We start from the raw sequence: 27,672 nt of genomic DNA, 5'->3' as shown, positions 1-27,672 counted from the left end.
TTTTGCAATAACAAAACCATGTTTTCCTTGATTTTGGTATGAAATTGAGCAAATAGAATGCATATTGTCATGTAGTACAAGGAACTTATACGATGTCCTCATTCACAAACTGATACTATCTGTCCATCGTATAAGACTTTTACCGTACGGCAATGTGGTGAAGGAATATTACACAGTCAAGAATAGGCTCCATCATTTTTTTATTATGATCCCTCCCAGTCTCCCGAAACATCAAAACATCAAAAGCGTTGCACTTATACTTACTTAAGACCAGTGATCGAATTTAGGAAAAATAAATGGTTGTCCCACGGACAACCAGATTACAATTTCTGGTTGTCCGTCTAAGTTTTTGGTTGTCCGTAGGCCTACAAATGTGACTTTTGGCTAGATCAGTATTTTTGGTTGTCCGGCGACTTTTTTAGTTGTCCCGGGCAACCGGACAACCAAAATTTCGAACGCTGCTAAGTTAAGACTGTCCTTTTTCACATAACACAGACAAAGTAGGGCCAACTTGCCTAGAAATGGTCAAATTTTGGCAAGAAATATCTCTGTGTAATCCTATGTAAGTCCCATATCACATTGTTATCGGCGATCAAGGTTTTTTTTCTTCTGAAGTTTGGTTGGTACCCACCAGCGTCATGCATGTGACGTGACACAGCTAAAATAATCGACCGGGAATCGGGGATTGTTAAAACGTCAACAAATTTCAAAACACAGAAAGCAGTAAACTTAATGGCGAGCGGTCCGAATTTTGAGCCATACAAGTTTACGTGGTGAACTAATTGTCATGTCAATTTGGAGTTATGGGCAACTAAAACTGATATGAGCCAGAGGTTAGTTTTATCCGTTTGGAATCTGTATTGACTATTCTGAAGGAATTACTGCAAAGTAAACAAACCAACTCATTGCCCATGGACATTGTGTACTGGTTTTCAGTACCCTGTTTTCCATGGGTGACTGTAGGAACCCATGGATTCGATCCATGTACTACAACTACAAGTACTAGCAGGGGCTATTTTAACGTGCCTCACTGTCACGTACGTGACGAGATAAAATATTCGTGCAGTGACAATTAACCATCCGTGTAGATATGCTTTAATAGTAGACAATGGTAGAGCCTTTCTTACGGTCACATTCAGGTAAAAATGTCAATTTTGTTTATTTTTGAAACGCACTCTACTTCATCAACACTTTTATCTCATTGCACGAACGTGACGGCGAGACACGTTAAAATAGCCCCTGAGTACTAGTGAAGTGTATTAAAGTAAGTTGTAAGCTTACCGATTTGAATTTTGTGGGTTTCATTCACACTCCTTCGAAATGCGTCCTGCCTTGTTGTCATCTTCGGATCAGGCCGCCACATCACTTTAGGACATACATTATCTTGAGCACATTCCATATTTTCTTTACTATGAGTGAAACTAAAATTTCTGATGCAATTTGATATGCATTCACCCAAAGAATTCTGCAGTGCCACGGCACGGTTTTGGTGCGTATCAGTGTTGCCAGAATTTATGCAAAAGTGCAGTGTCGGCGCCCAATTGTTCAATTTTTACCTCTAGACTGTTTTTTATCCACTTTTCCAAAACCATGAAAACGTCTTTATTATTGTTTACTGTCTGGCGATAATAAAGAGTCATTTTACCTAACCATGTAAAGAGTTTCTTTCTAAATTCTCCAGATCAGAGTGCGTACAAAAAGTGTTAAAATATACCTAAATTGAGGAATAATAAACGAATTTGGCAACATCCGATGTCAATTAATGGGCGTGACGTGGGTGTGTCCCATATACAGCGATATGATTGGTAAATTGACAGTGGTGTGAGTTACGGAAAGCGGAAGGCGCCGCGCCGCTCTACGCCGCAATTATTATCGATGTAAGATCGATTTCCACCTACACCCTGGACCGGGACCCTGGATTTCCATCAAATTTGGTTTTTCTTTAATGCTGAAAAATACTTATAATAATAACTACAGTAACTAAGAAAGGTTTCTGTCTATTTTAACCAAAATTAAAAAGGTTAAGTCAAGTGAAAGAATCCCTTGCTGTTTTGGTTGTTTAACATGGAATTCGGGCGTTTAAATTTACTCTGTACTGTTGTCTGACAAACAACACATTTGAAGTTGGGACATGTCACATATGTCACTGTAAACATTACAAATATGCCAAAATATTAGGTTTAAAAAAGATTGCACCGGGGGATTGTACATGGTTGGTGGTGGGGCTTTCAGCATTGCTGGTCCCAAACTTTGGAACAACTTGCCATCATCCATACGGTCATGTCCCACTGTCAGCAGTTTCAAGAGCCATCTAAAGACTCATTTGTTCACCTCATAAGATTTTTTGTTGTTGTTTTCCTCTTTTCTTTTTGTGTTAAGTGCTATGTTCATATTCCTTGAATTTGTAATATCGCTATATAGGCCTAAGTGCTGGTATTATTATAGCAATATTCATGTCAAATTTATATGGCAATATGGGTTAAAATAAGCTTTTAACAAGCTTTTAACCTTAAGCTTGCAAATTGATTAAAACCATAATCAGATAATTAACCATTTCCGTCAAATTTGTTATTATTATCATTGCTCAAAATACTGCAACCAGGAATATTTTAGGGAAGGGAACAAAATATTATTTTGTATTGGCCTTTCCATATGGAGGGCGCACCACAGTGTCGTACACTAACCCTGCACTAACCACAATATGTACTGTAATGCAGTATAGGAAAAGCTAGCCAATGGTACGTTGGAGAGTTTGTTCAGGATACACTACCCAAATTTTCCATTAAGATGTCGGCTGGGCGCCGTGGCGTGCGTCTGTAATCCAGCTACTTGGAGGCCAGGGTTGGTGGATCGTTTGAGCTCGGGAGCCCTGTTGGTAGTTGCTCTATGGCGATCGGGCGTCCGCACTAAGCTCGGCATCGATATGGTTGGCTCGGCGGAGGCTAGGACAACCAGGTTGTCTAAGGAGGGACGAATCGGCCCAGGGCGGAAACGCAGCAGGCAAAAGTCCCCATGTGGAGCAGTAGTGGGATTGCGCTCGTGAATAGGTAGCTGCTAGCAGCCCGGACAATATAGCGGGACCCAATCCTTTTTTTACTCTTCCACCCCCAGATTTTTTTTTTTCTTCCCTTTCTGAATATTTTTTTTATCCTTTGCAAGTAAGAATGCTCTCTAGTTTTCAATTTGAATTACTTTTGTTCACTTTTTTTTCTTAAAATAAATAAATAAATTTTGGATTTTTAAAGCGCCTTTCTCCAGATCTTAGAGGACTCAAAGCACTGTACTTTCCCCTATTAATAACTCCATTTATTAAAATTTCTCTCCAGTTTTAATTTTTAATTGTTTTTGTTCACTTTTTTCCCCTCCACATTATGTCCACATTTTGTTCACTTTTCCCTCAACAGTTCATTCAGCCTACCCTAATTACCCCCTCCCATGTCAAAGAGAAATTAATAAATTTAACTTTTTTTGACAAAGTTTAACAAAATCATCAAAATAATGCATTCCCCAAAAAAAAAAGGCATCAAGATAATTATAAAGAGGCAACGTTTTTTTGTTAACGAATATTGAATATACATGTGACGTGTATTCTCCACATCATGAAGTTAAGTTCCTGGTTTATTTTACTTTCAAAGTTATAGCTGCTTTTATATTGACATTTTTTGAAAAACAATTTTAAAAAAAAAAAATGCATTTTTCAACTTATATATCTCATGCAGCTGGCTCCTGTCACTTTTCAAAAATGACAGCCGGATAAAATGAACAGATCAGAGTGTGTGTGAATGTACTTTTTAACACCAGAAGCTTTATCCAAAAATATTGCAGGAAATCTTAAATAGAGCAGATCAGAGATAGGCCGATGTGGGCCTCTCTAGCTCTACCATGTCTAATTAAAAGGGCATTTCGTGATCCACAGCCTCCCCCCCCACTTTTCTCAAAACTCCCTCTCACCGTAATGTCTCACTGAATGACCATGTTTTTTCATTATTGTTCCTCAAATGTTTTAAAATTTATCAACTTTTATATTTTGACCCAACTTTTTTCCCACTCTCAATGAATGACCCCCTTTTTTGGAATGATTTTCCCCACTCACGGAAAGACCCCCTTTTGGGGGGGCCTTCTCATTGAAAGACCCCACCTTTTCGGTGTCTATGATATAGGCTCTCACCGAAAGACTACTGAGTTTCGAACTGCTGTCTGCACATCTTCGTTACTTCCAAAGTCGAGTGCCCCCCGGCTCGATCTTTATTAGGGGGAAGGTGTCAAAACACTGTTGGTCAGCAGGTCATTCAGCATCTCCAAATAAACTAAAATGAAATCGTTGCTAATTTTTTCATGTTTAGACCAGTCAGCCGTATATTACCGTTCTTCTTGACCACTCTTACAAAAGGCTCTGAAAATAATCAAACAATAGGCCTATATATGGAATTTATACGTTTTATTTATGTACATATTTTACAGTATTTACAAGTACATGTACAAAAAATAGCTACAAATGCTCTTGGTATATATACAATCAAACACGCCAGCATTTCTTAGATTTCTTGGCTGGTTTTGGTTCAACCTTTTATCATTTAACATATCAATTAGGTCAATATGTCATGTCATGAAAACATTTGAAAAGTGTTTTGTATATTTAAAAAAAACACAAAAACGCTTTTAAAATGCTACCGTAAAATGGGGTAACTTTGGGCACTTTTCAGAGTTTTTAAACTACTGCTTTCAAACAAAACCCATTACATTTCTAATTATCTCTTTTTTATGACATTAGGGTTCCCTTCTATACTTTGAAGTTGAAAAAGATTCTTAAATAATTTTGTAAGGGTGCCCTAGGGGTTAAAAATAGCCTGACCAAAGTTACCCCGCATTTGGGGCAACTTTGGTCAGAGTATTACATTCCACGAAGAAAAAAAAATCTAAAAAATTGATCTTTGATGTATATGGGCAAGTTGTTATTTTTTGTGACATTTGACCCCTTGCAAAATTAATCAAGCACACATCCTGGCTCACAAATATCAATTTTTATTTTTTCTGAAAAAAATGTAAAAAAATGCTCATTTTTGGTCAAAAATCCCGGTTTTTTCGTAAATTTCGAGAAAATTGGACATGAGCGACTTTTGTTTCTTCCAAATATATTTCTTAACAAATTGATACCAAATATGACTAAAACGATATTGCTGTACGAAAATATGACCATTTAAAAAAATATATTTGACCGACCAAAGTTGCCCCGCTGACCGAAGTTACCCCATTTTACGGTACCAAATTATTTTGTTAAACTCACACAAAGTATTACTGAAAAGGTTTAAATGTCGGGGTTTATAAAGCTAAAATAACACCGTTTTAACAACATTTTTGAAAACGTGATGTAAAACATTCCAACATAATGCTATTTAACTGCTGACAAATTATTTTGCAAAAATGTGTGCCCAAAATATTTTACAATAACGTTTTAAAAACATATTCATATAGGCCTATCCCGACATTTACATAAATGTTATTAAAACGTTTTGCATAAACGTTCCAAGAACATTTTTGTGTTTATATGAACACCTGAATAACATGTACTTACATTGTTCTGCAGCAACTTTTTAACTATTTTGAAAATGAGGCTTCAAAAAAGCGTTTGTATAACGCGAACGTTTTCTGCATGACAACCTTTATCTGACGTTTTACGAAATCACTTATGTTTGCTGGGTAATTGTACATACGTTATTTAAGATTGATAATGAATACCGTTGGAAGTAAGCTGCATGTAGTAAGAACGGGCAAATAACACAACTATTTTGTATTAAAAACATTTACACTATCTGTCCCAAACCGGGTCCCAAACACCTGTAAAGACAAACCTACATGTATGTAACCAAGCTTTACTTTAAATTGATCGTTAAACTTTTCTTTACATAAAGTACTTCTGATGATTATGGTCTTCTCTTTTGTAAAGGAAATGTGTTAAAATAATGCTGTTTTGTGTTTTAATCATACAAATTACTTACACAACCGTTTAGCATTATACAGATGCCAATAAATAAACAGGGTCATATTTGCAGTTTGTTCATTGGCCAAGGTTTAGATCACACGCTAGTTTAACTAAGTCAATGCCAAATGTCCACTTCATTGGCATGATCATGATGATTGGTAACTGGTTACACTCTGGCTACGGGAGGAATATTGTGGCACACTGCAGATGGGACCTCCTGGGAAAGCAGAACTGGTTACACTCTGGCTACGGGAGGATATTGTGGCACACTGCAGATGGGACCTCCTGAAGCAGAACTGGTTCCACTCTGGCTACGGGAGGATATTGTGGCACACTGCAGATGGCACCTCCTGGGAAAGAAGAAGGCACAGTAGTGTAGCCACTTGGACGATAGTAGTAGGCATACTGATGAGGGTAATATGCATATGTGAAAGCTCCGCCATAGTACTGTTGAGGCAATCCATAGCTTGACAAGTTCACGAGGGAAGAACATGATGCAGAAGTACTGATGATAGGTGGTGATGAACAGCAACTTTGTGTACAATACTGTGACTGAGATGCACTGTTGACTAATGTCTCAGGAGAGGTAGGAGACACGGGGGACTCATGATGGTCAAATGATGGCGAATAATCCATCTGATGAGGCTCTGATGCAAGTGATGATGACGAGATATCGCTTGCTGATGACGAAGAAGCTCTACGTTTGGCTTGGTACTGGACACGACGACGATTCTGGAACCAAGCCTGGTGTAATTTAAAAAGACAAATGCAAAGACCAACAAAAAAGAAAAAAAGATTATTACCATGATTGTATAACATACATGTATAAATAATGTATCAGAATGAGAAATTAAATATACTCAAACAATTTTATTTCATAATGATAAGTTTTACAGAATAATTTTGAATAAAAATCTGAACACATAATTATTAATCGAAATTGACTAAAGATTGATAAAAACTTGAAAAGATTCTATTGAAATAATGCCAACACATATTAATTTGATTGGCGAGTCACAGTCGGAACAGAACTCCATAACGATCAGACCTTGTCTTTTGATAATCATTCGCCACTTGCACGGTTCCGCCATTATGCACTATATGCGGGGAGAGCCTCGAACTGGCAGCATACATGAAAGGAAGAATTACGTAACCTTACACAGAATGTTATATGACTGGTTCAATTCCCATTCATGTATGCTGCCAGTTCGAGGCTCTCCCGCACATAGTGCATAATGGCGGAACCGTGCAAGTGGCGAATGGGGTACACCCGGGATGGTAAAGTTTACTCTCATAAAATCTATAATTTCTTGGAAAGTATTGATGGGTCCTCTAATGAATATTCATGCTACGTACATGCAATGGCTCTATTTCACCCCCCCCCCTCCACCACCAACACCACCACCGTCAACACTAAAGTGTTAAAACTAAAACATGAAAGTTGCATGCTGGAAAGTTATGGAAAACAAAATTCATCATAAAAAGATGAACTTTATGAAAATGATATCTTGATTTATACGAGTGGATATTCATACGCAGTGGTTGATAAAATTAATTAAAGTTTTAACTTCAACACTACACTATTTTTCGCTCACCTGGAACGTTTTCACTAGTCCGACTAGCGCCTTCAGCAGATGGTGATGCTGTCATTGCTGTGTTGATATCTTATGACGTCATCAGTGAGAGATGTCCCGATTGTAGACAAGATATCAACACAGCATCACCATCTGCTGAAGACGCTAGTCGGACTATAGTGAAAACGTTCCAGGTGAGCGAAAAATAGTGTAGTGTTGAAGTTAAAACTTTAATTCATGATATCTTGATTGCTTCGATTTCGTTATATGGGGGTATCTCATATCTCCATATCTAAGACTTTTCTCTAAGTTCGAATATTCAAATATTAATGACAATTCAATCAACCTTTTAAACGCCCGCAGCTTTATGTACGAAGACAAAATACAGTAAATGATTTATCCATACCTGAACCCTTGCCTCGGTCATGTCCAGAGCGTCAGCCAAAACCTCTCTTGAATTGCTGCCAATATATTGGTTTGCAGCAAATACATATTCTAAAGCCTTAATCTGCTCTTTGGTGAGTTTGGGGTAGGCAGTACGAGTACCACGAGTACGACGACGACCACGAGGTACTTGCTGAGATTTGGCGGGAATTTCAACTTGTGCAACAGGAGATATGGTCAGTGATGATGAAGTATCTGCAGAGGAAGAAATGATGGTGCAAATATGCACACACAAAAAATAATGCAGTTTTAAATATGCTCAATATCTGAACTTGGTTGAAAGAAGGTAGCACGCTCCAAAGGCGTAGATCGGGGGGGGGGTAAATACCCCAATATTTTGCCCGGGGGATGGTCCATACAATCATCCCTCCTCCCTCCCCCCAATGTAGACTGTCCCACAGTCTCGGTTCGGTCCGGCCTGGATAATGGAACGATAGGCCTACATAATAACATAATAGCCTATCAAAATATGCCATAGTCCTTCACCCCCCCCGATTCTAAATACACAGCGCCCAAAACCAATTCACAGCGCCAAAAAACCAATTCCTCTTTCTACACAAATTGATGCCACTACACTAATCACACCTCCTATATTGAACGCTAAATTTCAGTGACCGCTCCCCACGGTTGATTTTTAATGCTATGTAATCTACATTACCAGTCGTTCTCCACGGACCCGAGGGAGGGTCTACCCCCAATGTTGACGCCTGTATGCGAGTTTCTGACCATATTTCGGGTTCCTGACCATATTGCGGGTTCGAGCCCCGGCGACACCATCGTGCTGTGTCCTTGAGTAAGGCACTTTATCTCGATTACTCCTCTCCACCCAGGTGTGAAATGGGGAGCTGTTATGAATACTGTCCATTGAGCGCCGCCCAAAGGTATGACCATGCCTTGGGCATTGTATGGCAGCTGACATATTCTAATGACGGCGGAATAAATGTAAAGCGCTTTGGTACATGTGAAAGGCGCTGTATAAATACTAACATTTATTTATTTATTTCATATTTGGCCATTTTAGCCCTCAAAGTGCAATTTTTTTCGAGCTTCGAGTTAATTTATTCCGTTTATGTACCATATTTCAACAATTTAGCTTCAAAATGGCTAAATTTTTCGCGCGCTTCGCGCGCAATTGTACCATAAACTTATTATGTCGCCAAAAGGTGCTCTAAATTCACTATACTTCAAGATTTTTTTCTTATCCCCACCCCCCCCCCATGTCAAAAAGAAATACACTACTGTTTCACACAAAATTATATTCTTAATATGTTTTTCCCTCCTTGATTTGGAATCTCATAGTTCGAACAATTTCCTTGCTGGTGACATTTGGGAGACGTCATTTTGCTTGGGCTAATGCTCTGAGTGTTTGATCATGTCTCCAGTTATATTTTCCAATAAACTGACATAGGCGGCGGATGCGAGGGAGAGGCACATCCGCCCCTAAATCTTTGCAAGATAAGTGGTCCCTCCTAAAAATCATAACAGAAGAAAAAACAATAATTACTTACATTTGCCTCTTTAGTACCAAAACACCGTGTTGGGCTTATGGGGTAAAATTGTAAATTGTTGTTCGATTCTTGTGCGCTAGCCTACAAAATATCAAAACACACCTCATTTGGGGCTAAAAATGTGACATGTCATGTCAAAAACAGACACTTTTGGGCAGGTTATCAATTTCGAATGTTTTATATAGGCCTAGGCCTATCTTAAATATAGAGATATTTTGCTCCACAACGCAGTTTTCCCCCAATGAAATCGGACATTCCCAAGCGAAGATATTGAGTTCGTAAGTTATGGTATTATAAAATTGGAAATTGAGATATCGGCCTTTGAAAATATTATTGACAATGTTGAGAGTAGGAATTACCTTGAAAAATATCTCAAAAAACAACAACAAGATGCCAGTTATATTCCGGTCTGAAAACTATCAGACAATATTTTAAACATTAATAACATCACAAATTCGCAACACTCCCAAATTGTGAAAAAATCACCACCGGCCAGATTTTTGGCTAGTTTTCCATTTACGATCCTGCCCAAAAGTGTCTGCTTTCGATATACCACTTCACAAAATAATGGTCTGAAATTTGAAATTGAAAATCCAGTTGGCGTGATATTTTTACCCTGCCGACTTTACCGTAGAGATAGAAAAGTAGGATAATTAACCTCTTCTTTTTTTGAATGCCAAATATTTACCTTGATTTGATCTCAGAATTCCGATGACGATCGACGATGTCTTTTTACATGGGCTGGTAGCCTCCGAAGAGCTCTTTTGGTCCATGATGATTGCAACGTCAAAGTCCAACGGCAAAACCACAATATTTGATGTGAAGCGATTAAAATTTCAGGACAAAAAAAATTATACAATATAATACATAAAACTTGTTCTTCGCAGTACATTTAGGCAGTGCTCTCTCTCTGACTGAACTCGGAAAATTATTTATATTCATAAACTTTCCCACGAAGCGGCCGATCGCCGATCCTTTAAGTTGTAGAAGCAGAGCAGTAAGTTTAATCCCATCGTTCTGATTGGATAAAACTTTCATTCACGTCACCGCTGTCATTGAGGGTCAAAGGGCGCACCGCAGTAACTTTCGCTTTGATTGGGTAGGCATGAATAGCGGGGAAGGATTAAAACTTGACGTGCTTAACTTCAGAAGTGGATCGGCAAAGAATCGTCAAAGAGATAGAGTGCAGAATCATAAATAAATTGAAGGTGATTAACATTTACAATCTACTAATATTGGCCTATTATTCTTTTCGTGCATAAGTCCCGTGTGAACATGATTGTAAAATAATAAACTACTGATATTGTTTTTATTATACAACGGAATTGTGAAATTGAAATTGTGGGATAGGCTTGTGGGATTTAGCGGGTTCTAAACTTGTCCGACGGCGAACCCGTTAAAAACCCACTAAATTGATTGTAATTAAAACGCGATTGCGTTAGAAGATGAGAAGAAAACACAAAGTAGGTAAATTAAAACAAATATTGAACCGATTAAACATAATGATAACTAGAGCGGTTCTCGGCTTTCACGGTTCTCGGGTTTGGCGGTTATTAGCTGAAGTTCAGTGGTGTTAGATGGAGAGTGGTATTGTTTGGAAAACGTGTGTGGTTGTAGCTGGTTGTATATTGTTTCTGTTCAGAACCTTGTGTGTTTGGACGAGTCGATGGGTGGGGCATTTGGTAATATTGGGAAATTAGACTGTTTGGTTTTGAATATGGAGAGATGACATAGTTGGAAATTGCTATGAAAGTGTTTACAAAAACATTTAAAGAAGAGTTAAATATTAAAATGGATACAACAATAACATAATATAATTGTAGATTGTTTTTCGAGTTTCGGCAATTGATATTGACTTATGCTATGGTTTTATTACAAGGTGTAAAAACAGAAGTGATACAGTAGACCTAGGAAGAAAAACATCATTTTAAGGTCTTTTACGCTTTTCGGATTATGTTGATAACTGAACAGGCCTTTCAGGAAGTAATACAACATATGAGCATGGACTGTTAACATGGTTAAAGAATATATGAAAATAAGTGTTAACTTTTTTAATTACCCCAATGCAGTGTATGTCTCAAAAATTCTATTACTATTTTAAATTGTCATATAGGTTTTTTACACTTTTAAATCATGAAAAAATAAAAATATGAATGGAATTTTGACAACTTGGCTAGTCTTCAGTTGGGCATGTTAGGAGAAATAATATAGAAATATTTCATCTTACATTAAAACAAGAGCATGGTGTATGTTTTTTAATGGTTCTTCAAAATCATCATGGACGATAGTGTAATATTTGAGTTAAAGTTTATCTGTACCGTAATGATTGCCTGTGTTAATATTGTTGGTGACAATGATGAATTGAACATTTGACAATACAAAAATGTCAGTAATTGCCGTCATATATAATTATGTGTTCCTCAGTCCTTTGTTTAAAGAAATATGAGGAGCTCAATTATTTGTTCTCCTGGAATTATTCAGGAGCTCAACTTTTGAGCACCTAAAATTGCACCCCAGGGTCAAATTTCAAACTTGCTCAAATTGTGTTCAATACCATTCCAATGTATTCCTCTAGACTCCCTGAAGCATTCAGAAATTGTATAGTTTGACCTATCTAGGACGTACCATTCTTGAGTCATAACCAAAAAGGTCAAATGTCACGTTTTTGTCTCTATGGGGATCCAAAAAAAAAATCAAAGTGCTCCGATTATGTCTAAATAGATAAGTTTGTGATGCACCAATTGAGCCAATTATGAGGGGGGGGGGGTAAAATTTCCGAACGGCTGGCCAAAAATCGCTTGCCCCCACTCTCGGCCCGCCAAAAATCTTTGCCCCCCTTGAACATGCCAAATTTTTGGGATTCTAATTTACTAACTGTAAATGGTCTATATGTGTGTTGCGAGCCAGGGCCTGAGATTCTCCTGAAGATATTTTGCGAGAATCAATTGATTCTCATATAGAATCGAATATGTGCGTGAAGCTTTTCGGATTATGTTGATAACTGAACAGGCCTTTCAGGAAGTAATACAACATATGAGCATGGACTGTTAACATGGTTAAAGAATATATGAAAATAAGTGTTAACTTTTTTAATTACCCCAATGCAGTGTATGTCTCAAAAATTCTATACTATTTTAAATTGTCATAGGTTTTTACACTTTTAAATCATGAAAAAATAAAAATATGAATGGAATTTTGACAACTTGGCTAGTCTTCAGTTGGGCATGTTAGGAGAAATAATATAGAAATATTTCATCTTACATTAAAACAAGAGCATGGTGTATGTTTTTTAATGGTTCTTCAAAATCATCATGGACGATAGTGTAATATTTGAGTTAAAGTTTATCTGTACCGTAATGATTGCCTGTGTTAATACAGGGTGTCCCAGAATGATTTGTACCGTGTTTGCAAAAATAACTAAAAATAGAAGACGGGCAGTGTATCTATTTTTGATACCAGCATTATAATGTTGGACATGTCTCCTACTTATTCTGTTAATTTCAGCACGCTACCTTTATTTGTTTTGGCGTGGCATGCAATAGTGTAAAATCGATGAAAAACGGCTCGCATACCTTTGAAAAATGGCACGATACGATTAAATGAAGAACGTGTGATGCTTGGCACAGCATTTCGACGACAACTACTGTTGGGGCTGCGCCTTAAAGCTTGCCGGACAGCTGCAATGTTCGCTCTAGTTCTTACAGTCTTAACATGCTTACGAGAACCTGAAGCTGCACTCTGCCGATTACTGACAGTTCCGTGCTCGTCAAACTTCTTTACGTTATACACTATCGTCTAATGAATCTTCTTTGCGTCTCAACATAGCTGCCGGTTTGCCAGTAAGTTTTTGAAAGAAATCCACGCTGCTGTACAGTAAATTGAGGAGCCGTCTTTTCTGTACCACAGCCAGTTCGATCTCTGCAAGCATTTCAAATGACATGGACCTCACACCACAATAACTATATTTAAATCTACCGCCAAATAGAGAATGGGATTAGGCCACAAATCTTTAATTCCATATAATGATTGCTTCGTTACGTCATAAATAATAGATAGATATCGGCTATTTATTGGCAAAATGAACAGGGCACAGCTAAAATACCTGCATAACTTTTCCAAATAACTTTGTGCTGAACGGTTAGTAATGTTACAGATTTTCAAAATAGGTTGTGTTGTCAAAACTTAGAATTCACCATTTTTACGCAATCTTCTATAACTTCTACAAGAAACGTCAAATTTTTAAAATCTAAAAAATCTGAGAAAGCTAAATATATGTAGAACTTAAAATGCAAAACAATATGACCATTCAACATGCCCTTCATACCTAAAAAATTCCATCTTTCCCGGTACAGATCATTCTGGGACACCCTGTATTGTTGGTGACAATGATGAATTGAACATTTGACAATACAAAAATGTCAGTAATTGCCGTCATATATAATTATGTGTTCCTCAGTCCTTTGTTTAAAGAAATATGAGGAGCTCAATTATTTGTTCTCCTGGAATTATTCAGGAGCTCAACTTTTGAGCACCTAAAATTGCACCCCAGGGTCAAATTTCAAACTTGTTCAAATTGTGTTCAATACCATTCCAATGTATTCCTCTAGACTCCCTCAAGCATTCAGAAATTGTATAGTTTGACCTATCTAGGACGTACCATTCTTGAGTCATAACCAAAAAGGTCAAATGTCACGTTTTTGTCTCTATGGGGATCCAAAAAAAAAAAAATCAAAGTGCTCCGATTATGTGATGCACCAATTGAGCCAATTAGGAGGGGGGGGGGGGTAAAATTTCCGAACGGCTCGCCAAAAATCGCTTGCCCCCACTCTCGGCCCGCCAAAAATCTTTGCCCCCCCTTGAACATGCCAAATTTTGGGATTCTAATTTACTAACTGTAAATGGTCTATATGTGTGTTGCGAGCCAGGGCCTGAGATTCTCCTGAAGATATTTTGCGAGAATCAATTGATTCTCATATAGAATCGAATATGTGCGTGAAGCGCACATCACGAGCGCATAGCGCGAAGTCCTTACGGCCGGGGTCCAGCTCTGGGGTTCTAGATGCTCTCTGGTGCAATCTGAGACCTTATTTGGAGCCTCCGTTTCACCAAATTTATGACCAATATTTGAAGAAATATATCCAGAAATGTTCAAAATCTTCATTGTGAAAATGTGTCTCAGTAAATTTTTGTTTCAAAATGGCAATATGACTATCTGAGACGAAAATTGCCAAATGGGTATTGAGTTTTTATTTTTGCCAATACTTGTTGCAAACATTACAGGTAGCTTTAGTTTGACTGCCTTAATCCCGTCAGAGTCGTATTGCCAACTGTACGTATCGATCAACTCTTGTTCCCATTTCAAAAGAGTTGCCTTTGAAACAGACCTAGACGACGCATCTGGAGCCGAATCCATAAATCGGTTCCAGACACAGAATGTTTTTTTCCCTGCAAGTTCAGTGCAAGCAATCCAGAATTTCCCTCCATTTACCCCTCCAGTATGACATATTTCCCATATTTCTTTATTTTTTTGGTCAAAAACCAAACATTTCCCTGCAATGAGCTTCCCGTATTGCCCACTTTTTCCTGCCATGACAGAATCAGTGAATATGACATGATAAAACTACAGGCTTTTACAATATCAAATCATGAAAATTAATAAATTCAAGCTTAACAACTCATGAACCAAGTATACGTTTATTACAGTTATTCATAAATGACGACACTGCATCATCATGACAGGCAACAAGTACTGGCAAAAGCTTACAAACTAATCGTGCTATATCCCCTGTTTGAGTCCTGCAGCCATTAATTCCCCCGTATGAGTTCTTTTTGGTGCGGATAAATCTCCCGATATTCATGTATTGCTCCCAAATAAACACACACGCTGTCAATGGCAAAATGTCAAAATTGTTATACCGACGTGCTCCATAACCCGTTTTGTGATTGGTTGCACAGACGATTTTTCTAAATTGTAAGCCAATCAATGAATGCGACGGCCTGGTTTGGCAGCACATAATTGTTGGCAGTGAAGCGAAGTACGAATTTTCTGATTGGTCGAATAAACTACTAAAACAATGGCTAAGCCAATCAGCATGCTCGATACATAACAAACAACCAAGTTGGGTTTAAATGGCCTGGCCTGCGATCGAGCAGGCGGCGATGGAAGCGATATCGCCAATACGCGAATCAACTTCAAATTTGAGTCTATAAATGTTTTATATTTTTACTAGTAATGGTTCTCGCCCGGGGTTCTCTTAATTTATTTACTATTTTGTTTAGGCCTACTTCTAATTAACATATGAATGAAAAGTTAGTTAACTTACGGGGGTGATCCAGAGATGAAACAAAAATTCGTTTGCTAATACTTGTTAAAAAAATTTAATTATTACGTTTCTGTACTGATTTTGAAATCTGGATGAGCTTCATAGGAAAAAAAAGAAAGAAAAAGAAGATTACAATTTAGCGATTTTATTGTAAACATATAACTAAAATTTGCCGACAAGTCACAATAAATCAGAGATGAAAAGGCCTATTGTTAGACAATTATGAACATTTATTAAGATAAAACGTGAAATTTGCACAGCGAAAATTTTCATACCTTTACTTGAAAGACTTAAAATATATCCTTGTTTCCAAGTTTTCGTCTCAGTGATGGGCAATCCTAGTTAATACTCTTTACCAAACTTGAATAATGTCCTAATAACATAATTCAAAACATTGCAAGCAGAGAACGAACCCTGGAACGAAAAATTTTACCATCACAAAATCAGATACATGTTCGAGACATGAGAGGGTGTCACTATGCTAATAGGCTGTAATGTAAACTTACGTCATGTTGCTTGTGAAGGTGGACACGCCGCTAATTGGTCAAACTTTCGCTATGCAACAGGCTATTGACTGGTCAGAATTGTGCCGTCAGATGTGTTTATCAATTATCAAGTCTGTCGGCGGCGTGGAGATATGCACAATAAATTAGTATAAAACCCAGGCGACTCTAGAGCGAGCAAATGAAATCCAGCGACACTTTTATACTTTGGAATTGATCAAAATTGATTGGTTCAATGCTAGTCTGACCTCCGTATAATCTAGTGACCTAGTCTCAGTGTTACCGGGTATGTAGACAAAATGACAGATCTAGCCAGATTTATCTTGGCTCTAGCGCCCATATCAGAGCTCAAAACATCATGAGTACGGCAAACATACACCCATATGTTAAATACCCACCCACTGCAACGCCTTTTAGTGTAGGATAGGTCGGGATAAAAGAGTTGCCGATGTACATAATTAGCAACCAGTATTGGGTGACCGGAAAGCTGTTCAATGCCGTTGCTGCACTTTTGGGTGTTTTGGTTTTTAATTAATTTCCCTGTTTCTACATCTCTGGTACGATTCAAATACAATAGGTGTCATCATTAGCACACACTTTACATATCCTGAAAGTGTCACTGACCAAAAATACTTCGTTTGTCTGCTTTTTTGTATACAAGAAACACATGAGACATCTGTTGGTGTGTTGTTGTCGTTCCTCCACCCAAACACACAATGACTTGCCAACAGTATTCAGTACGTCCATGTACATTGAACTTGCACCCCAATGGAAATAAGTTTCCTTGGGTTATCCAGGGTTGTCAAAAACGGGTCGATCCTTCATGTAATTATTTCGTGTAAGCTAATCCTATCCCTAATCCTAATCCTAACCCTAACCCTAACGGCCCTAACCCTAATCCTAACCCTAACCCTAACCCTAACCCTAACCCTAAACTAACCCTAACTCTAACCCTAATTTCGTGTATAATCCCTTCAGTGCTTCCGTATTAAGGAGTAACGAAATAAATCAAATCAAATCTTTATGCAAGAAAATATATATAATACAAAATGATAAATGAATGAATTAATGAATGAATGAATGAATGAATGAATAAATAAATAAATAAATAAATAAATAAATAAATAAATAAATAAATAAATAAATAAATAAATAAATAAATAAATAAATAAATAAATAAAAAATAAATAAATAAATAAATAAATAAATAAAAAAAAAAAAAATAAAAAATAAAAAAAAAAAAAAAAAAAAAAATAAATAAAAATAAATAAAAAAATAAAAAATAAAAAAATATAAATAAATAAATAATTAAATAAATAAATAAATAAATAAATAAATAAATAAATAAATAAATAAATAAATAAATAAATAATTTGTTAATTAATTAATATGTTTCGTTACCATGGTAACAAGGTGACAAAAGTCAATGTCCATTGAATCCTATAGACTTGACATTTTTTGTGATGGTCAGTGATGATTATGTGTGTTATCTAGCAGAGTACAGTCAGTGTTGCTTGTTATCTTAGGTAGATAGCAGAATTCAGTGTTGGTTCTGTGTGCAGGGGCGTAGCAAGCGGGGGGACCGGGTGGACGAAGTCCATGGGCCCCGAGGATTCAGGGGCACCGAAAATTAAATAAGGGCTGATAATGGAGAGCAGGGTCGAATTTACCATTGGGCCAGGGCCCCCGAATTGCCCTATGCATCTTTCTTTTAACCCCAATAACAGCATGTTTTTGGCCAAACAAAATTGTAAAATTTTCCGCGCTTCGCGCGAATTCAAATAGGAAAATTCATGTTGATCTGCCGCTAAAATAGTCTGAAATTGATTTTTTCGCGTTTTTTGGGGCGCAAATGTCCTAATAACATACGAACAAAATATGTTACTCCCCCTCTATATTATACGAAAACTTGGCCACTGACTTGAGTACACATGCCTTCCTCGGCACGTGAGTTCGGGGACTCCAAATTTTAGCCTGGCCCAGGGCCCCCATAAGGTAAATCCCGCCCTGGTTAAAAGGGCCCGTACTACTCCTTATCCATGGGCCCCTAAGGCTCTTGCTACACCCCTGTCTGTGTGTTATCTTAGGTAGATAGCAGAATTCAGTCAGTGATGATTCTGTGTGTTATCTTAGGTAAATAGCGAAATACAGTCAGTGTTATTTCTGTGTGTTATCTTAGGTAGATAGCAGAATTCAGAATAGCAGTGTTCTTCCTGTATGTTATCTTAGGTAGATAACAGAATTCAATCAGTGTTAGTTCTCATAAGTTCTGTGTCAGTCAGTATTGGTTCTGTGTGTTATATCTTAGGTAGATAGTAGAATACAGTCAGTGTTGGTTCTGTGTGTTATCTTAGTTCTGTGTGTTATCTTAGGTAGATAGCAGAATTAAGACAGTGTTAGTTATGTGTGTTATCTTAGGTAGATAGCAGAATTCAGTCAGTGTTTGCTCTGTGTGTTATCTTAGGTAGATAGCAGAATTCTGTCCGAGTGTTGGTTCTGTGTGTTATCTTAGGTAGATAGCAGATTTACAGTCTAGCTCTCATGTGTTATCTTAGGTAGATAGCAGAATTTGGTCAGTAGTGCTGTGTGTTATCTTAGGTAGATAGCAGAATTCAGTCAGTGATGATTCTGTGTGTTATCTTAGGTAGATAGCAGAATTTGGTCAGTATATTAGTGCTGTGTGTTATCTTTGGTAGCAGAATACAGTCAGTGTTGGTTCTGTGTGTTATCTTAGGTGGATAGCAGAATTCAGTCAGTGTTAGTTCTGTGTGTTATCTTAGGTAGATAGCAGAATTCAGTTAGTGTTTGTTCTGTGTGTTATCTTAGGTAGATAGCAGAATTCTGTCAGTGTTGGTTCTGTGTGTTATCTTAGGTAGATAGCAGAATACAGTCAGTGTTGGTTCTGTGTGTTATCTTAGGTGGATAGCAGAATTCAGTCAGTGTTAGTTCTCTGTGATATCTTAGGTAGATAGCAGAATTCAGTCAGTGTTGGTTCTGTGTGTTATCTTAGGTAGATAGCAGAATACAGTCAGTGTTGGTTCTGTATGTTATCTTAGGTGGATAGCAGAATTCAGTCAGTGTTAGTTCTGTGTGTTATCTTAGGTAGATAGCAGAATTCAGTTAGTGTTTGTTCTGTGTGTTATCTTAGGTAGATAGCATAATTCTGTCAGTGTTGGTTCTGTGTGTTATCTTAGGTAGATAGCAGAATACAGTCAGTGTTAGCTCTGTTTGTTATCTTAGGTAGATAGCAGATCAGAATTTTGTCAGTATTAGTGCTGTGTGTTATCTTAGGTAGATAGCAGAATTCAGTCAGTGATGATTCTGTGTGTTATCTTAGGTAAATAGCAGGATACAGTCAGTGTTATTCATACTGCAGTTACTGTCCGTTTTCCTATACACAATACACAGTGCTCTCACCATTGACGCGTGACCTCTACAAACAGTGTATGTTATAGGTATATGGGCATTGCCTAGTTAACATCACTGTGTGAAAAATAACCGGCCAATATTTTAACTATTCTCCAAACTTCTAGCAAATATATTTCTCTAACATGACCTAAAATTACAGCTAGGTTAGATGTTCAGAAGGGGTCGCACTTTCGTAGAATATGAGTGAGGGCAAAGCATAGCTAGCTCATAGCTAGTCAACTCCCCGTGTTAATTGAATGGAGATTTGACCGAAAATATTGAGCTATATTGGTAACGGACCGCTCCGTTCTGAAGGATGCCACAAAAAAACGGTACAAGCTACATTTAAACTATTCTAAATAGGTTCTAGAAAATATAGTTTTGTAACATGTCCTAAATTTTTAGCTAATTTAGATGTTTGGAGAGGGTCGCACTTTTGTGTTTTAGGAAGGATATGTAAACGACAGATAACACCAAAAATATGAAGTAATTATTTCCAAACCGTGTTAAGTCAACAATCATTATGTTGCTCATTTTGAAGAATGCTGGTTAACAAAAAGCAGGTCATTGTCTCATTTCGTGAACAAAGGTACACATACAATTGTTTCCTTTCGTTTCCTTTATAATCGGTTACCCAACTGAAGCTATAATACCAGCTTCATTGCGATGTCGCACATGTAAAACAGACACTTGTGCACAACCAGAGAAGATCTGATTTAATCAGTTGAGCTGCTTCAATGAGTGTTATCTTGGTTTAATAGCTTTTAATGGGGTTAAGTCCTGCAAAGGTCGAGATGAATTCTACTGTAGACATGACTGCATCATGTTCTGTGTGTTATCTTAGGTAGATAGCAGAATTCAGAATCCCTGTATGTTATCTTAGGTAGATAACAGAATTCAGTCAGTGTTAGTTCTCATAAGTTCTGTGTCAGTCAGTATTGGTTCTGTGTGTTATATCTTAGGTAGATAGCAGAATACAGTCAGTGTTGATTCTGTGTGTTATCGTAGTTCTGTGTGTTATCTTAGGTAGATAGCAGAATTCAGACAGTGTTAGTTCTGTGTGTTATAACGTTATCTTAGGTAGATAGCAGAATTCTGTCCGAGTGTTGGTTCTGTGTGTTATCTTAGGTATAGCAGATTTACAGTCAGTGCTAGCTCTCATGTGTTATCTTAGGTAGATAGCAGAATTTGGTCAGTAGTGCTGTGTGTTATCTTAGGTAGATAGCAGAATTCAGTCAGTGATGATTCTGTGTGTTATCTTAGGTAGATAGCAGAAGTTGGTCAGTATATTAGTGCTGTGTGTTATCTTTGGTAGCAGAATTCAGACAGTGTTAGTTCTGTGTGTTATCTCAGTTAGGTAGATAGCAGAATACAGTCAGTGTTGGTTGTGTGTGTTATCTTAGGTGGATAGCAGAATTCAGTCAGTGTTGATTCTGTGTGTTATTTTAGGTAGATAGCAGAATTCAGTTAGTGTTTGTTCTGTGTGTTATCTTAGGTAGATAGCAGAATTCTGTCAGTGTTGGTTCTGTGTGTTATCGTAGGTAGATAGCAGAATACAGTCAGTGTTAGCTCTGTTTGTTATCTTAGGTAGATCAGTATTAGTGCTGTGTGTTATCTTAGGTAGATAGCAGAATTCAGTCAGTGATGATTCTGTGTGTTATCTTAGGTAGATAGCATAATATGGTCAGTATAAGTGCTGTGTGTTATCTTTGGTAGATAGCAGAATTCAGACAGTGTTAGTTCCGTGTGTTATCTTAGGTAGATAGCAGAATTCAGACAGTGTTAGTTCTGTGTGTTATCTTAGGTAGGGATAGCAGAATACAGTCATTTGGTTCTGTGTGTTATCTTAGGTAGATAGCAGAATTTGGTCAGTATTAGTGCTGTGTGTTATCTTAGGTAGATGACAGAATTCAGTCAGTGTTAGTGTGTTATCTCAGGTAGATAACACAATTCAGTCAGTACTTCTGTGTATTATCTTAGGTAGATATAGCAGAATTCAGTCAGTGTCGGTTCTGTGTTATCTTAGGTAGATAGCAGAATTTGGTCAGTATTAGTGTCGCGTGTTATCTTAGGTAGATAGCAGGATTCAGACAGTGTTAGTTCTGTGTGTTATCTTAGGTAGATAGCAGAAATCAGTGGCAGTAATGGCTGCGTATGTTATCTTAGGTAGGCCTAGATGGCAGAATTTCGGCAGTGCATGCTGATTCTGTATGTTATCGTAGGTAGGTGGCATTACCACATCCTTTTAATGCCTATACAGTCTGGAACATGGATATATTTCAGACCTGCCAACCTACCGAAGTCAGGAAGAGGGACATTGAGACCAAAACCTTGTACATGTCATTACGTAAGCCTACACAAACCAGGAACAGACAAATTCAAAGATATGAGGTGTGATATACTTTTAGTATTCAGAGAATATTCTGCGGTCTACAATTGACCAAAGAGAATGCTATAGCAACATTTTAAAGTGAAATTTACATCATTATTTTTGTGCGCGCACATTGCCCTGATAAAGCCTTTTTTGGAAGCTCGAAGATTTAACATAGAGTCGCTTTATATAAATACATGCTATGTTACCATTTTCATCTTCTGAAGTGCAGAATAAAGCTATTTTTTATGTCTGGTGATTGAGGAAATCTTGAGCCTGAAAACCTTTCTCCTGAGGAAGAAATCACAATTTGCACCCTGTCAAAAATACCCAATAACATTAATGCGGACTTTTCCTTCTAACACTTTTAAAGCCTTAATGTAGGGCTACAATCCTTTTTTTTTCAGAATATAGGCCTATTACCTTTATTTTTTTCAAACCCGATTTTGTGGCTTAATACATGTTCCAAATTAAATCTATGCGCAAACTGTCAAATTCGCCCTATTTGTAGCGAAATTTGGATAAAAGAGGTATTTGAGAAAATTTTATGTCAATATTTTTAATAGTGTCATTGATATAAAGGGGTGTTTGAAATTCTAATCATTAAAAAGGAGTGTTTGAAATTCTGGTCATTGAAAACCACAAAAAAGGGGTTGTTTTTTGGCCAAATTTTGTCCTCAATTTGCATGAAAAAGGGGGGTAAATTTGATGAAAAATCATTGCAAAGGGGGGCCTTTGAAAGATTTGGTAACTCTCATGGTTGTCAACTCTGTGTTAAGTTGGGGGCCGGGAAACAAACACTGCCCTGGCAAACAAAAAGATTTTTATAGCGCCCCCTTTTATGATTCATCGAGGGCGTTCCCAAAATGTGTTTCTAATTTGGAGAATATAATTACGTTAAATTTAAATGACAAATTAGAGACTAAATCTGCATTCAAAAGCTTACTATTTACAAAGCAAGACAATCAACCAAGCAAAACTTCACTTAACGTACGCAAATTTGGTAAAATTTTCAAGATAAATTAAGTTGTATGAACCTGTAGAGAAATCTCTCATTGTTTCTATGTCAATTTCCAACTTTCACTTAATTCGATGGTACCCGCCGGCTTTGCTGATGTGATGTTTTATAATTGTCATGCATATTGTAAGCTCTGCAACGCTGTGAACTAATAGAAATGTACACACAAACAACAACGAAAAACGATTGACTTTGAGTTTTGACAGCACAAATACAGTGATAAAGGGCGTCAGATCTATATAAACATGTATTGTTTTCAGATGTTGATACTTGTAGTCTTCTTGAATATTTTCCAGTGTGTTACTGTATATAGCGGTAAGTTTCTTAGAATAAATTATCTAGTCCGCAACAGGTGTATATAATAACTAATAAGCTTACCAAGAAGAATACTATTGTATTGGCAATAGTATACGGCAGTAGTTCCAGTAACTGTAACTCAGTAATCTTTATTTAACACTAAAATCAGACTAAGTAACTATTTAACAGTATTGTGAACTATCAACGAGTATTAAAGAATTGGTTTGTAATGTAAGTGAAAACTGTGTTTGGTGCGTACATGTATGTTCTGTCCCAGGTACATTCTGCAAGTCTAGTACTAGTAGTAGTATTCTGTCGGTCCGTGTCACGTCACTTCCGGTTGATGATGTTCGAGTGAAAACAAGTCCGTGATTCGATTTTTGTTGATGATTTTTGTCATTGGTGTAATGTAAATTTCGATCGCAAATAGTTAGGCACTGGAGTTTCGCGCGATCGCGCAAAAAGCGCAAAAAATCACGATTTTGGGGGTCCATCGCGATTTTGGGGGTCCATCGTGAATTTTGAGAATTTTGCCAAACACACTACTTTTCAATGTAAATTCACCAATAATAACCTTTTTACAACATACAGGCTTCCCGTTAGTGTGCGTCATTGCGTCCAGATAATAAAAGCCCCAAAATTTTGACCCACCTGCTGAGAATTGAAGTAAATTCTGCAATATTTGTAAATGCAACGTCAGGAAATTGTGCACTTTTTGCATGCTTTCCGAACGATCGCTGGCCTGATGGTGGGGAAGTCCCGATTGATTTGTTTACAACCAAGCACGTGCAGTTAATGTTTATTTAATTATTTATCACAACCTGACAATATTCAATTTTTAATATTTTAAGTTTATTTTCTCATAAATAATCTGGGTTTCCTTTATTAGTATTATTGTTACGATGAATAAAAGCAATTTTAAAGACAAAATCCAAATGATAACCACTTTTTCGTATTATTTGTGGTAGCGCGTGTTTTAGTTTTTGTAGCATCAACATAACGTTAATTTAAAAAAAAAGAAATGCGGAACCCGGAAGTGAAAGTACGAACGAAAATTGCTCAAGATTGACAGACTTTGCTCATGTTTTTGCACCTGTTTTTGACCACGTTTCGGACCAAAACTGACACAGAAATGAGAAAAATTATCATAGCGAACGGAGATGGAATATCACGGCGAAAATGCACTTTTATTTTTTTTTAACAATCAAAATTTGATGAGGTGTAGACCCGGGGTACGTGTGTATCGTCATAATCGTGAATTTAAATACTGGAAAACGATTTTGCGCTTTTTGACTTGAATTATCGCAAGCATTTTAGCGCTTTATAAAAAACCGGCCGCGCATTTTGCCGTTTTAAATCGCGCGAAACTCCGGTGCCTACAAATAGTCAGTGGAATCAAACAACCGTTTCTAAGTCTTCAGAGTGAAAGAAACTTACCTAGTTGGTGAAGTACAGCATGTCTGGCAATGCCGACTCAACCAGAACCAGAACCAGAACCAGAACCTAATTTACCGTTTATATACTGACAAACTTAAAATTAAATTCCATGGTTGAGTGTCGTTTTTTCCGAAATTGAATGCCACTCCAGCAACATCGCTATGTAGCCTCCTTCACAGCCGGTTTCTGTTGTTCGCAACAAACCGTGAGCCACATGCAGTTTGGGCCAGAGACTAGAGATAGCCCGGATGTTCGACCGACAGAATAGTGGGGATTTATGCACTTTCAGTTTCCCACACGTTTGAATGGGAATTATTTTGCCTACTCGCCACAAGTTTAGGGAGCACATTTCTCCAATATTTTGACAAGTTGACGTCGAATTTTCTATTCTATATTGTTTGGTAATAATGTCTTTTGCCAATATTAATGTTTAAAGTTGTAATTTTGTGTTTTTGATCGCAAAGATCGGATATTTTTATTCCCGATTCGAATTCTGAACCCTTCGCAAGGGTGCAGATTGCAGAATTTGGCAGAACTTTGACGATAATTTTGCCTTTTGGACACTAAAATGCATTCGATCCTTAATTTTGTTTCAACCGAGTCTTAAATTAGCAAGCACAATAAGGTTGGTACCACTTTTATATACATTGATGAAATTTTTAAGATTTTTTTTCAAGTTTCTAACTGGCTTAAATCGTTAAGTGTGTATTTCCATTGACATCCAAAATGGTCATGTAAGCCAGTCCTAAATATACATAGGTACGGCGTATATAGGACTGGCAAGCGAGTCTAGTTTAGTAGGGAACGATCTGTCTCAAATAGGCCAAGAATTCACTCGTCAGATCTATTTTGTGGCATCGTACTGCATATTTTTATACCTCACTTTGGCACCATTGGTAATCACATGTTTGCATTTCTGTCTGCAATACTTTTCTGCCAATATTTGACAGATTTTTACCCGGGGTACTCAAATTTATTTACATGTAGGGTAGGGTGTGAGATTATGAATTATGAAGTGCAAACCCTATACCAACTAGGGGTCTTTGGAACTGATTAACTGAGGGCACCTCAAGAACTCCTGAGGGAAGTCAAAGAGGGCGTCTTAGGAACTGACAAACTCATTAATTAATGTTTCAATTTGGAGTCTTCAGAACTGGAAATGTCAAAATGGGGGTCTTCAGAACTAATTAGCCTGTCTTCATAACAAATGCTTATTTTTTGTTCAATCACTGTTAGCTTAAAAGTCTTGTGCATCAACTTGATGAACTTCCTTAGTTTTGACACCTTGGTATCAAAGGACAATATTTCCAAAACACTTTGATTAATAACCCTAACACGTATAAATCTTACAAAATCTTACAAGGAAAACTACGGTACCCGCATGCATGCATCCCACGTGATGCCATTGTGCAATCACCCTATGTCATCTATGGGACCAAGTCGCTGGCTGGGCAAGCGACTCCCCCGTAGCATGAAGTCGGTGATCGTGTGCGTGGCACCTGAGGGGTCCCAGGGTCAATTCCCGGGGGTGCCAAGTGAAATCTTTCTTCATCTTTTTTCGTTCCTTCTCTGCCTTCTGATAGCAAAAAAGCATTTTCCTTGTTAGGGTTAATATTTTGGAGACAGAACATCATTTCATTAAATGGATAAGTCTAATGGCCGATAGTTGGAACATCATAAACTCATCGAAGACTGATGAAGCAGATGAAATTACTGCACTAATAAATCATAGAAATTTGACCCATCAGCTGAAAGTTCGAATTTTACAACTCTTTAGCCATTTTGCTTGTCTTTGAGAATCAAAATAATGTGGCTTCTGTAGTTGAGAGGAATGAGAGTCCATGATACATGTATTTGGGTATTTGTCTGTAAGCTTACTCAACATGTAATTATGATAAATGATTGAGCTCATACGACCCCCATGCATGCAAAATTGCGATGTACATTTTTTTTGTACGTCAGTAACGTCACAATGTTTAAATTTATCCATAACTTATTCCTAATTTATTCCTATTTATATGGTTTAAGTTGATATTATTGATCTTTGTTCTTCATACTACTACAGAATAAAATGAAACTATACTTACCTCTTGAATTCCGGGCTTGAATTACGATCCAATTTTTTTTTCTTCTTCTGGGTTCTTCTCAATCAGCCCCCGGGAATCAGGCACGCCTGCAGCTAGAGCTAGCTGTGCTGGTGGCTCTGATTGGCGATATCACGCCCAAATGATGCACTCTTGGGTGGATTATGATGGCTTTGAATTGTTACCCAATGCGGTACCGCGGGAGATTTGCGCCCAATTATGCAACAATTTTGGGCGAAATCGTGAACAAGTAGCTCATTAATATTCACTCTTGAAACTTTATTCTCACTGTTTCATTGGATGAATCTGTTAATTGTGGGTTGTTGTGGGCAGAGATGAACTGGGAGATGAAGTTGAGCCCGGGCATGTGACTGGGACTTGAGAGTGGAATGTCTGTACATTCTTGAGCTTTAAAAAGAACGAGCCTAAACCTGACCTAGCAGGAGAGCGACATGGAATGAATAGCAGAGCTTTTGAGCGACCCTTTGGCATTGAATGTATAACTATAAGCTCGAGAACGACTGAGGAGATGTGAAATGGGGGTCTTGGCCGCGGCACATAATGCCACCAAAGTGCTGAGTACTTCCCAATTTTTACCATAAAATTGCAGCAAGGACACAAATCATCTCACCAGTAGTTGATATAGTGCCATATATGGTACTTAAAATATAGCTTATGTGCCTTATTTAAGTTGATGTCAATGGATTTGAGTCTAAAGAATAAAT

The 27,672-nt window shown here is 37.5% G+C and overlaps 3 protein-coding genes across 3 annotated transcripts in view; 1 reads left to right on the top strand and 2 right to left on the bottom strand.

Annotated features, from left to right (window-relative positions):
• The window catches only part of LOC140154393 (acetoacetyl-CoA synthetase-like), a 29,852-nt gene extending 28,407 nt beyond the window's left edge, over positions 1-1,445 (bottom strand). The window contains exon 1 of the mRNA XM_072176963.1: positions 1,282-1,445. Coding sequence (XP_072033064.1) covers positions 1,282-1,399 — 118 coding nt within the window. The 5' untranslated portion in view covers positions 1,400-1,445. The remainder of the gene's footprint in view (positions 1-1,281) is intronic.
• Positions 1,446-6,049: 4,604 nt separating this feature from the next.
• On the bottom strand, positions 6,050-10,430 carry LOC140167213 (uncharacterized). The gene is made up of 3 exons (XM_072190565.1): positions 10,195-10,430; positions 7,961-8,193; positions 6,050-6,724 (listed from the first exon to the last, which is right to left on the bottom strand). The coding sequence occupies exons 1-3, from the start codon at positions 10,277-10,279 to the stop codon at positions 6,227-6,229; spliced, it is 816 nt and encodes a 271-aa protein (XP_072046666.1). The 5' UTR covers positions 10,280-10,430; the 3' UTR covers positions 6,050-6,226.
• A 12,752-nt stretch (positions 10,431-23,182) lies between these two features.
• LOC140154383 (disintegrin and metalloproteinase domain-containing protein 10-like) overlaps positions 23,183-27,672 on the top strand; it is a 36,312-nt gene continuing 31,822 nt past the window's right edge. The window contains 1 exon segment of the mRNA XM_072176953.1: positions 23,183-23,444. Within this exon segment, the coding sequence (XP_072033054.1) occupies positions 23,375-23,444 (70 nt within the window). The 5' untranslated portion in view covers positions 23,183-23,374.

This window comes from Amphiura filiformis, chromosome 1 (genome assembly GCF_039555335.1).
Source record: "Amphiura filiformis chromosome 1, Afil_fr2py, whole genome shotgun sequence".
NCBI classification, from domain to species: Eukaryota; Metazoa; Echinodermata; class Ophiuroidea; order Amphilepidida; family Amphiuridae; genus Amphiura; species Amphiura filiformis.
This window is presented reverse-complemented; position numbering and strand designations above follow the sequence as displayed.